This window comes from Cavenderia fasciculata (assembly GCF_000203815.1).
Source record: "Cavenderia fasciculata unplaced genomic scaffold Scf_Dfasci-F-a-25c12.r2-5, whole genome shotgun sequence".
In the NCBI taxonomy this organism is placed as follows: Eukaryota; Evosea; class Eumycetozoa; order Acytosteliales; family Cavenderiaceae; genus Cavenderia; species Cavenderia fasciculata.
In genome coordinates this window covers 2,292,915-2,305,818 of record NW_004457729.1, presented here as the reverse complement: position 1 = coordinate 2,305,818, position 12,904 = coordinate 2,292,915, and the positions used below count along the sequence as shown (strand labels likewise).

Genomic DNA, 12,904 nt, shown 5'->3' with positions numbered 1-12,904 from the left:
GCGTTAGTACAATTTGAATTTGATTTTTGTTGTTTGTGTATTTGTACATTTAATTATTTGTTGTTGTTGTGCATTGATTCATTCATTGATTTTAAAATTATTATACTTGATTTAATTATTCTTGAGAAGATGGAGAAAATCCCAATTCTTTTTCAAATTGTTGTAATTGTCTACGGAATCCATTGTTTGGACAAATTCTTGGTCTTTGAGTTGCAGTAAATCCAAATGCATCTTTATAATTTAATTTCTGTATTTTCATTAAATAGGCGATAATGATCGTTGCAGATCTAGATACACCAGCTCTACAATGTACTATTACACCTCCACCAGCCTTTCTTGCTTCATCAATAAATTGAATACATTCTTCAAAATATTCTGCCAAATTTGCATAATCTACATCTTCAATATCAATTACTTTATATGTGAATATCTAAAGAAAAAGAAAAAAACATTGATTGATTAATTAAAAAAAGAAACACTTTTGATTTAGACTAATTTTACTTTTTTTTACATACATTTGGATAAAGTGGTTTTAAATTAGCAACTGATAGAATATGAGTTACATTATTATCTTTTAACCATGATTTATGGATTGAACATTCTCTACAACCAAGATAAAGTCCATCAATGATTAAATCTGGATAAATTGATTGCCAAACAATAATTGGTGATTTCTCATTTTCACTATTATTATTATTATTATTATTTGTACTAGTAGTTGTAGTTGTTGTTGGGGTGGGGGTGGCGGTGGCGGCGGTGGTAGTAGTAGTTGGAGTAGTAGTAGCGGTGGTATTATCATTATTATTATTAGTGGCGGTGGTATCATTATCATTATCATTATTATCATTATTCTCGTTGTTTTCATTATTATTATTATTATTATTATTATTATTATTATTATTAGTATTATTATTATTATTATCAATATCATTAATATTAATTATATTATTATCACTATTCTCTGTATCTATAATTGTTGAGGTTGTTGTCGTAGTTGTTGTTGTATTAGTTGAATTTGTTGTATTTGTTGAATTATCAACAACACCTAATAATTCATTTGTAGTCATATTTGTTAAATGATATAATTGTAATTGAACCTTGTCAATGAAATCTTGTAGCTTAAATGTTGAATAGGATGACACTGTTCTAGGCATACTACGAACATGAGCAAATCGATTACCACGAACATCAATGACTGAGAGTGTTTTACATTCTAAAATCTCGGGTGGTAGTTCAGAGAGGTCATTGTGTGGGATGGTAAGAGTTTCTAGGCACTTCCACTTTTTGAGTAGGTCACCTGGGATTGCCTTGATGTGGTTGCACCCGAGTACAAGGTTTTTGAGGTTGACCAGGTGACCTAGTGACGGGTCAATCTCTGTCAATTGGTTCTCTGACAAATTGATAGTTGTCAAAGTCTCACCAATCGAGTTTATAATACTAGTTGATAAAATACAATTCGTCATATCATTTGATGATAGATTTAACGTTTCCAATAAATTTGGTAAATATTCTGGTGCATTTATAAATGAATTACCCATCAATGATAAATTCTAAAAGATATATATAAATCAAAAAGAAACAGTCAATAAATATCTTGATTTGATTTGATTTGATTGATTATTTTGATTTACCTTTAAATTAATTAAATTTTCAATATCTTTTGGTATTGAATCAACTTTGAGTTGATTTGTTTCAAGATGAAGTGATTTTAATGATGTCAGTTGACATAGGATGATTGGGAATTCTTTGAGTGGGTTGAGACCGATTTGAAAGATTTCGAGGTTCTTTAGTTGCAAAATAGATTCGGGTACGACTTGGATGAGATTGGAACCCAACGATAATTCTTTGAGGTTGGGAAAGAGCGTAATAGTGTCTGGGATGACGGCGATTCTGTTAAAGTCCAATATAAGTGCTGTGAGATGTGGATTCTCGACGAGATCGAATGGTTGGATCTTTTCGGTGCCTCCTACAAAGAGACTGGTTGGTAGATCGTCAAAATTGGCGTGTAACGATACATAGACAGTCTCGCCAGACTTGTACTCGATCGGTTTGTAGAAACGAGATTCTTTACTGTGTCCACTCAAGATCTCTCCATCGTCATATGATTGATGCGAGTTGTTGTGTGGCGTCTTTGTAATCTTTTGTTGTATAGTGTCACCTTTGGATGACCCACTTCCCATCTTTTGTCCGCCGTCTTTTGAACTCCTCAGAATAGATGATAACCTTTTTAACATAATAATCGCGATCAAATTGAGTACGTCTTAAGTGATAAAAGTTGTTTTGAACGTTTCCCTCCCTTGTCTGCGATGTTGTTGCTGAGGGTTGTTGTTGTGTGAGAACGAGACTGTCGTAAGTTTGTTCGTTTGAATGAATGAATATTACTATAATAACTATAATCTACTACTACGACTATTCTAATAATAACAAAAGAGAGAGAAAGAGATTTCCTTCCTTTGTCGAGGTTACAACAAGGTAGGCCAAAGAAAATTAAAAAAAAGTAAAAGTTTTTTTAAAAGATATCTTTTATCAAGGGATCGATTATTAGAATCCTTTTGTTATTGTTAAATATTATATATAATTATATACAGATAGATAGATAGATAGATAGATAGGATGATAAATAAAATATATATTTGTTTTAAAATTTTGATCACAATTTGATCTTCCTTTTTTAAAACAAAAGGGATAGAGAGACAACCCATCACATATAAATCAAAAATCAGATTTGACTAATTTTCGAGGGAGGGAAGAGAGAAAGGATGGGTTTTTGGGTTTTCAAAAGTAGGATGTATATATATTAAACCATCAAACATATGTAGAGTGATGTCATCGATGTTTGGTTTATTGTTTTGAACATATGTGTATCTCTATATATATATATGTGTAGTTAATCAGACAACCAACTAAACTATAAATCTTATTTAAATATCGTAATCATGACCCCTCCCTCCCCTTCTCCTTCTTCTTCTTCTTTGTGTTTCAAAAAAGAAAATAATAAATAAATTAATTTCATCAAATGTGACCACACACTTCGTTCTTCGCGCTCATGAGATCATGGCACTCTCATTGAAAAAATTAAATTAAATAATTATATTATATTGCATTCGCTTGTTGACAACAAACAAAAATTAATAAATTAATTAAAAAAAAGTAAAAGAGACAAAGAAAGAAAAGAAAGAGATAGTTGACAGAAATACGTATATTATTATTATTATTACCATTGCAAACAACAGACAACAACATTAACATAATAATAATAATAAGAGTAGTATTATAAGACAACAATAACAACCGGTGTTTATATCATTCATACATTATACCTACCACCTCTCTTATCTTTTATATATCAACAATGGGAGAATTTATTTATGATATTCAAGAAAAGGTAGAACAATTGTATGGACAGGTATTGGAGGATAGACAAAAGGCACTTCCTCACTTTACAGGTTTGGGACCACCCGACCTTTGTGTGTTGGTCAAGTCATATGAACCACCCAAGTTTGTCCCCGGACTAAAGGCTACCACCTACAGCTCCTATCATTGGGTGTCGGGACTAGACACATCGTCAACGTCGAGCATAGCAGTCTATCTCGGCACACTCATCGAGAATCAGGAAAAATCGACTGGCTTTGGAAGAGGTACCTACAAAATAGAAGGATGTCATTTTTGTATCTACAACTCGTTTCAAAAGATGGATATACACGTGGAGCTGGGTATAAACAACTCGCAACCAACCGTCTACAGTGTCGGTGCCAACGGAGAACGAAACCCAGTCGAAGAATCTTTTTGGAAGGAAACTTATATATCGTCGGTACTTCGCTCAGTCTCTGATCAACCTGCATTCCTTCGTCCATTGAAAATACTTCCATGTCTTCAATCTGCTGATGAAGAATCTAATTTTCTTCAACTTTGTTCTCAACATTTTTGGCAAGGTAATTAAAAAGAAAGAAATAATTAATTATTTTAACTGTTTTCTTTTATTAATTTAATTTTGTTTATTTTATAGGAAGAAAATTAGGAGCACATGATGGAGAATATGTAGATATTAAACAACAACCAGATCCAGAAGGATTCGAGGTTGATGATAGTAATAACATATTGGTGGAATCATTGGTCAATTATTTCAACTCTAGAAATAGGTACGAGGTGATAGTATCCTTTTTCAGTGAGTTTATAGCCACTGAATCATCCATCTCTACGATTGTTGCTCGTGCCATGATGCACTTGAATCAACCAACACAGGCATTTGCTCTGCTCGACCAAGCACTCCACAAATGTCCAGAGTCAACCTCTATCCTCATGGAATACGCAGACTGTCTCTTGATGCTCCATAAAAAGCAAGAGCATACTTCATCCTCTCCAAACAACCAATCACAATCATCTACGCCAAAACCAGACATCCTCGTCAAAGCACTCAAATATGCTTTGAAATCAATCTCTCTCAAACCTCAAATAGTCAGACATTGGAAAATTGCTGCTAATCTATTATCTCAAATGGGTCAAATTGAATGGGTAAATTAAATTATATATATATATATTAGTAGATAGATATTTGTGAATTGATAAATTAATTAACTTTATTTCTTTTTATTTATATAGTCATTAATATTTTTAAATAATGCACCATATTTAAAAACTGATACATTGACAGATACAATTGGTAAAAGTAAATATGCACGTGTTACACCGCCTCCAGAACATCCAAACATGTTGACTGTATTGGAGGATGAAGAGATTGAATTTGATGAAGAGCCAGGTGACGACTTTTTAAAGAGATTGACATCAGTTTCCTTGCATGGAGAATCACTTGAAATATTTAACATGTTGGTTGGAATGTACAGAAATGTTGGATGGTTGGAATTGGCCGAGAGAAAAACAAAAGCTCTCGATCAACTTGCACAAACAGCTAGAGGAAGACAAACTATTAAATCAAATTCTTCTTTAAATAATAGTATTATTCAATCTTCATCCTCCTCACCACCACATAGTCAACAACAACAACAACAAACATCAACCAACACTGTAAATAGCAATAATGAAAATCACCAACCTCAAACTACTACTTCTCCTTCATCATCTTCATCTCCATCAAAAGATTCATCCAAGGATGGACACAACACTTCTTCACCAATTAATAGACCAAAAGCAACTGAAAATTTAAAATCACCAAAGGTAGAGGAAGGTTTGTGGAATGATGAAGATGATGTACAATCAGAAGGTAGTGAAAAGGTAGAGGATGTTGATTTAAGTGAAGATCTAAAGAATGTAAATCTCAACAAAACAGAACAAGTAGAAGAAGAAAACAAAGATCAATCAAAACAAGAGGGAGAGGGAGAAGAGAAATCAACAGTCTCTTCCACTGAACCAACTTCTGAATCTACTGCTACCGCTACAACTACAGTAGAAGTAGTATTACCAAAAGAACCAAGAAAATTAAAAGTATTTGATCAAGAATCATTACAAACATCAGAGATTGAATCACTTAGATTAGTATTGGAACCATTTATCAAAGATTATGGATTGGAATCAACCAAAGAGGAGGCAACTAGAGAGTTTGTAGAGATTGAAACACCAAATTTCAAGGCAAGATTGCCAGTTGTCGAGATTCGTAGAAATGTCGAGCTTGGATTCCACGCCCTCTTTCAAGATGTAAAGGCATACCAATCTTGGAAAGACGAGTCTCAAACCAAGAGAACCATGATTGACAGTGGAAATGTCAAAGATCTCAAACACGTCAACGCAACCAGAACCTTTGCAGACTGGGTCCGTCTAGGTCAACTATCATTTAGACTTGGTGATTTATCAGAATCTGAAAAACTATTCATACTCGTCCAACATGACAAGTTTAGTTCAAAAGCACTCTCTGGACTCACTAGAATATTTTGTAGGGTTGGGGACATTAGAAACTGTCTCATCTCATCATCGACACTGTCAAAGTACTATACTGACAAGGTCAAGGCCGTAGATATTAATCCAATCGTTCAAAAGTGTGTACTAGATCTGATTGCCCAATTTGGACTCCAAAAAGTTAGAAATATTCATTCAAGTATCTCTGATCTTTCACCAATCATTGGTAGTCTTTATTTAGATAGTGTAAAATGGAGATCAATGGGTTTTGATAAATAATAATAATAATAATAATAATAACCAAAAAAAAAAAAAAAAAAAGTAAAAGTAAAAGTAAATAATATAGTTTTAACAACAAAAATTATTATATTATATTATATAAATATTAAATAATAAATAAAGATATTTTTAATTTATAACATTTTAATAGACCAAAAAAAAAACATGTATATTTGTCTACGTAACTTTTAAACCGAACCATTATTTGTATGAATCTGAAGCATCGAATTTTCAACAAGATTTAGAACTTACGTCTGCTCCCAGTTGTATAATCAGTATTGTATTTGTTTACATACTACTATCATCGATCGATCAACAAAGAACAAATAGGGAATATTGACTATAGTTCTACGCTAGCGTGTACTATAGACTATTGTTGTTGGATGATGAACCAAAAAGAAACAGGATGCATGTTGGAGGAATGCACAAGATAATATTATGAACGACTCAATCTACATCCATACTACTTTGTTGTTAGAGTTATCGGAAGTATCGCAAAACAAAAGTATGAGAAAGTGTAACCGATCTCTTTAAAGATATCTAAAAGACTAACAAACCGCATTCTATATCTAGCTAGGATAGTCCTCAAAATATACTGATGATAACTAAAAGGTAGTTACTTTGGTTCAATTCCTTGGGTTGTCTCAGATCTGTTATCGATGAAAGCTAAAGGGTATTGCATCGTCATCCAAGTTTCCAAAGTGTGAGACATGGTCATACCTTTTTTTTCTTGATCAAGAATCCAGACAGAGGATGGATGGCTCAATAATCATCGTCATCATCATCATCATCATCATCATTTGTTATATTTCTCATCATTGATCAAATTAATATATAATGACGCATTATCAAGACTTTGGTGATGATGATGATGATTGGACGATTATCACGATCTATATCACTACCGTCATGACAGGACATCGGTAAAGACAACCACGACAAAAAAGCTATGTAGAAACAAATTAAAAAAAGAAAAGAAAAAGATATTAAAACAAAAAACAAAGTATGTATTTATTTTAGAAAAAATAGTTTATATAATATTATATAGTATCATCATCATCATCATCATCATATAATTTTAACAAATATTTATAAATATAATATAAATAATTTTCTTAGATGTTTAAATCAAAATCGATCAAATGGTGGACTATGGGAAAAAACGAGATACCTCGATTTACAACTTCAAGACACTACTATTGTTGAGGAAATAGAAATAGAAATGGTTATACAAAACACTCCAACTGATATCATCAGCCCCAAAGAACAACCTCAACCTCAACCTCAACCCCTCCAATTTAAAGGCACAATAGATCCATTTATTCAAATTTGGTCTCTTGATCGCAATGTACTATTATAGAATTATGGTCGGCCACTTCTGCCTCCGCATCGACGATGCCTTTTATCTGTCGAAGTACGCTGATCACTCAATACTATCAAGCCAACTGGAATTTGACAGATTATTTATGGCCATGCTCTTATAGTAGTAGGGCAGTGCCACTGATTCCGATGGATAGTCAGTGCGCAGCAGCTATTGCCATGTCACTTCAAAACAAGGTAGAAGATTTGATTGGAGTATGTGACCCAACAGAATATTTCCACAAACGGAGCATACTAATAGATGAGATTGTTGATCTTGCCACAAAATATCGACATCGCTCCAATCTCAAATTCATCATGTCCTATGTAAAGTACACCCATATCCCTGCCATTTACAAATACACCAAATATATTGAAGATATACATTATTGTGAAAACAAAGACCTCAATCAAACACCATGTTTAAATCTTAACGGTATTTTTAACAACGATCTGTTGCACACCATTGAAATAAGAAGTCGAAACTACTCACTTGTCAGTGAATCGTCGTTTGAAACTGACCTGATGATGGAAAAGGATGAATGTAATCCTTTGATCAAGTTGTACCAATCACCAATCCCCATTAATTTCAACCCAAGGTGCGGCATACAAATGGTCAACAATCTGGCACTTTTCAAAGATTGTTTTAATTCATTCACATCATCGGTTCTTTCAAATGTAACTTGGGGTGAAATAGATGGATGTCGAGTTGTGTGTGCAGGTGGAGCTGTACTTGGTTCTCTTACTCATCAATCAGAATCTTTTGTAGAATACCACGACACCTATCTGGCTACGGAACAGGCAATCTCAACATGACCAACAAAATGTAGAAAACAAATACAAGAATACCTATCATATCAAACAACAGAACCCACCACTACCACCACTACTACCTCTAATTGGTACACCTCTACCCTGCTACATTACAACTCCACCTCATCCCCATATTTCAACTCTGATATCGATCTATTTCTCATTACAAACGGATCAAAAGAGAGTGCAGTTGAAAGAATCAAACAATTGGTAAAAGAGATCACCATATGCCTTCCATGCGGTTACCATATTGTCAAAACTACCTATTCATTGACGATCCTACCAACAGCTTTTCCATACCGTCCCATTCAAATCGTCACAGCTACACTTCAAAGCTACTATGAGTATATGCTCAAAGCCGATATAGATTGTACATGTTTTATATATGATGGAGATCATGTATACACCCATTTACGTGCTATTCGATCATTGTCCTCGTGGACCAACTATATATCACCTCATCTGTTTGAACTAGATAGATTTCGAATAGCCAAGTATTTATATCGACATTATAAATTCCAGTATATTGAGTTAATGGACCAAATACCTGGGTTTTCAAGACGAAATTACAACTTTGCGTACGATGGAATATGTGGAACATCTCAATGTATGCGTCGAATCGAGCCAAATACAAGGTTCGATTTGGATGGATTCACTGAAATAGACCTACCAAAGCTAGTCAAACCAAATTTCACCTATCATGGTTGGGAACAACTAGATACGTTCATTGATCTACACGTCTGTACCCAACCAAAATCAGTTGTTAACATTGGTGTGGAATGCTATCAATGTGGTACTTTGATCCTTTATTGGCAAGTCGGACCCAATCAGATAACTGTTTGTAAAAGTTGTAAAGAGTTGACAAACTCGATCCATTCATGTCGATCTCTCACAGATATCACCGATTATGTCAAACTATGACTATAACACTGAACAATAAATCTTACAGCTAATCCAACCAAATCTAATATGAATAATCATACAATAAATCATTATATTTATTTACCGATGAAAGAATAGTCGATTACTTTTTAATTACCGATTGTAAAGATATTTATATCCATTCCCGCAATTATCAAAAATTAATATTTGTTGTAAGGGGATATCTTTTTTTGTAGTGGTGGTTTGATGAACCAAGAACACACCAATGGGTTAGAATGATTGATGTTCATTTTGTTATTAATAATTATAGATAGATAGACAAAGAGATAAAGAGATAAAAAGAAGATGATGAAATTAATCATTTTAGCATTGGCAACATTATTTGTTGTTTGTAGTGTAGCTCAGCAAGAGGCAATCAGACCTGTAGTTATGTGGCATGGTAAGTAGTAGTAGTAGTGTTTAAATATTATCTATTACTGTTTGAGATACTAATCAGATCTATCTATCTATCTATATTCTATAAATGTTTAGGAATGGGTGATACTTGTTGTTATCCCTTTTCGTAAGTATACTACCAAAAACATTCATTATTTATCTTCTAAATCAATTAAAATATTAATTAACTTTTTAATTTAAATTATTATTATTATTATTATTATTTTGATTCTTCCTTTCTTTTTTAAAGAATGGGAAGAATTAAACAAATGATTGAAGAAAAGATACCAGGTATCTTTGTATATAGTATTGAAATTGGTGATTCTATTACCGACGATGAATTCAATGGATTCTTTAAGAATGTTAATACACAGGTCGATATGGTGTGTGATATGCTTAAAAAGAATGAAAACCTGACCAACGGATTCAATGCTATCGGATTCTCACAAGGTGGACAATTCCTAAGAGCCTATGTCGAGCGTTGCAACGATCCACCAGTCTACAACTTGTTGTCGGTCGGTGGTCAACACCAAGGTGTCTATGGTATGCCAAGATGTCCAGGTACCAACGGTACACTTTGTAACATGGCCCGTGAATTATTGAATCTCGGTGTCTATGAAGAATTTGTTCAAGAACATCTTGTTCAAGCTGAATACTGGCAAGATCCAATCAACTATCAAGAGTACCTAGACAAATCAGTATTCCTTGCCGACATTAACAATGCAGGTCCCACCAAAAACGAAACCTACAAAAAGAACCTCATCACACTCAACGAGTTTGTTTTGGTTCAATTCACCGAAGATACAATGGTTGTACCACGTGAATCTGAATGGTTTGGATTCTACCAACTTGGTCAAGCCAAGACTGTCATTCCAATGGAACAAACTGATCTCTATACTGAAGATTGGATTGGTATGAAATATCTTGATGGTGAAGGTCGTGTAACTCAAATTCCATGTGTTGGTGATCATTTACAATTTACTGGTATGTTTTCGAACAAACAAAAAATAATCAAATCAACAAATATACATATTAATTTTTAATTTCTTTCTTTCTTTCTAGATCAATGGTTCTATGAATACATGATTCCATACATGAATAATACTATTACTGCTGAGTTTTATTAAGTTAATTAAATAAATCATTTAATTAAATAATAAAATTTCTTTTTAATTTTGATTAAATTTGTTGTTGATTAATATATTTATTAAAATGATTAATACTTGATTTCATTAATGGTTTACATTGTAGAGTAATATCTGAACCATCAATAATTTCAACCATAACATAATCACCAAGTTTAATGGGTGTTGATTCATTGTTGTTGGTTGGATCTGTTACATCGATCATTGGAACAATACATTTCTTGTTTGAATCTGTTCTACCAACAAAATGGTCACCTGATCGACGGCTTTGACGTTCGACGAGGACAAGATGTTTTTTGCCAAGTTCGTCCTTTGATTTCTCTCTGATACATTTGTAATAGGTATCGATTACCTCTTTGAGTCGTCTAGCTTTGACGTCTTCAGTGACATCGTCTTTCATCGATCTATGTGCATGTGTCTTTTCACGTAACGAGTAGGCAAACATGTATGCATTTTCATAGCCTACATACTCCATCAACGAGATGGTGTCTCTGTGTTCTTGCTCAGTCTCTCCACAGAATCCACTGATGAAATCAGAGCTTATCGAGCAGTCTGGCAACTCTCTTTTAATGAGGTCGATTAACTCGATATAAGACTCGCGCGTATACCCACGTCTCATACGTTCCAATACATCAGAGTTACCAGACTGTGCGGGAATGTGGAATTGGCGACATATGTTTGGTCGCACTTTAACCAACTCGATCAAACTATCTGGGAAATCCTTTGGATGTGGAGATGTGAACCGAACTCTCATCTCTGGGTCGACCAATGACACTGCATCCATCAACTCTGTAAATGTGATACCTTTCTTTGGTGATTTGTAAATTGTATTGAATCCTTCTCTTGGTTGTAATTTTTCTTTTTCCATTTTGTTGTCTTTTTGTTCCACTTGTTCCGATGAGGTTTCGGCGTCGACGCCTGGAATATAATTATAACTATTTACATTTTGTCCAAGTAGAGTGATTTCTTTGTACCCAGTCTTGGAGAGTTGTTTGACTTCATCGAGAATTGATTCGAGTGGACGAGATCGTTCACGTCCTCTTGTGAATGGAACGATGCAGTAGGAGCACATATTGTTGCAACCACGCATGATCGATACGTATGCACACAGTCCATTCGAGTCGTGACGCACTGGTGCAATGTCGGCATAGGTCTCGTCAGCCGACAACATGACATTGATGGCTGTCTGGCCATCCTCGATTCTGCCAAGAAGTGCGGGCAACGACCGGTATGCATCGGGACCAACCACCAAATCAACGGAATTCTTTGAATCGAGTAACTTTTGCTTTAGACGTTCTGCCATACATCCCAATACACCAATCACCATGTTTCCACCTTGCGAACGTTTGACTCTCTTTTGTTTTCTCAACTCTGTCAAACGGAACCAAATCTTGTCCTCTGCATTCTCACGAATAGCACATGTATTTAGAAATATTACATCGGCAGACTTGGCACTATCTGCAATGATATAACCAGACTGTTTCATGACAGCATAGATGACTTCAGTATCTGCAAAGTTCATCTGACATCCATAACTCTCTACAAACACAGATCTACCATCTCCAGTTGTATTTGCAGTCAATAAGAATGGGTCTACTAATGGTTGTGATAATGAATCACCATCAACTACTCCACCAGTAACGGTATCTATATGTTGTTTCATAAATTGATTTAAAGATGGTACACCTCCATTCTTTATATTATCACTTAATATCTTTTTTCTATCTCCTGTCAAAGTTGTTGTATTATTATTATTAATAGTAGTAGTGTCTATACTGTTTGTAGATGAAATAGTTGTATGATTATGTTGATGATGAGATGTAGAACAGCAATATGATGCTTTAAATTGATTAGTTGTACTCCTCGAGGAGGTAGAGGAGGAGATGAAGAGTTGTGATAATCTTGTAGTGTTATTTGGTACAAGACATTTCGATAGTCTTATCATCCTTTCGTATGTATAGATCTATATATATATAGTAGCAATGTTCTATACTCTATGCTACTCTATACAATTGATGTTTAAAGCAAAAGTAGATAAAGACGAATGCATTGAGTACTCGTTTTTCATTGTCCACCCTTTCAAAAATTCGAAAATAATGAGCGAAGGGGGTGATGATCATCAACAACGACTTTTATCACAAACT

General features: G+C 34.1%; 4 protein-coding genes across 4 annotated transcripts; 2 read left to right on the top strand and 2 right to left on the bottom strand.

The window, feature by feature from the left end:
• Positions 1-115: 115 nt before the first annotated feature.
• Positions 116-2,234, bottom strand: mpl1 (leucine-rich repeat-containing protein; the record flags this gene model as incomplete). Its single annotated transcript, XM_004359161.1, has 3 exons — positions 116-430; positions 516-1,550; positions 1,632-2,234. The coding sequence occupies 3 exons, from the start codon at positions 2,232-2,234 to the stop codon at positions 116-118; spliced, it is 1,953 nt and encodes a 650-aa protein (XP_004359218.1).
• Positions 2,235-3,352: 1,118 nt separating this feature from the next.
• On the top strand, positions 3,353-6,895 carry DFA_01248 (uncharacterized protein; the record flags this gene model as incomplete). The annotated part of the gene is made up of 4 exons (XM_004359160.1): positions 3,353-3,932; positions 4,007-4,512; positions 4,600-6,093; positions 6,866-6,895. 4 exons carry the CDS (start codon positions 3,353-3,355, stop codon positions 6,893-6,895), a joined length of 2,610 nt encoding a protein of 869 aa, XP_004359217.1.
• A 68-nt stretch (positions 6,896-6,963) lies between these two features.
• On the top strand, positions 6,964-10,742 carry ppt1 (palmitoyl-protein thioesterase 1; the record flags this gene model as incomplete). Its single annotated transcript, XM_004359159.1, has 10 exons — positions 6,964-7,049; positions 7,099-7,129; positions 7,175-7,430; positions 7,487-7,921; positions 8,126-8,250; positions 8,821-9,091; positions 9,548-9,619; positions 9,712-9,742; positions 9,866-10,599; positions 10,678-10,742. 10 exons carry the CDS (start codon positions 6,964-6,966, stop codon positions 10,740-10,742), a joined length of 2,106 nt encoding a protein of 701 aa, XP_004359216.1.
• Positions 10,743-10,794: 52 nt separating this feature from the next.
• On the bottom strand, positions 10,795-12,705 carry DFA_01246 (uncharacterized protein; the record flags this gene model as incomplete). The annotated part of the gene is made up of 1 exon (XM_004359158.1): positions 10,795-12,705. The coding sequence occupies one exon, from the start codon at positions 12,703-12,705 to the stop codon at positions 10,795-10,797; it is 1,911 nt and encodes a 636-aa protein (XP_004359215.1).
• Between the last annotated feature and the right edge of the window lie 199 nt (positions 12,706-12,904).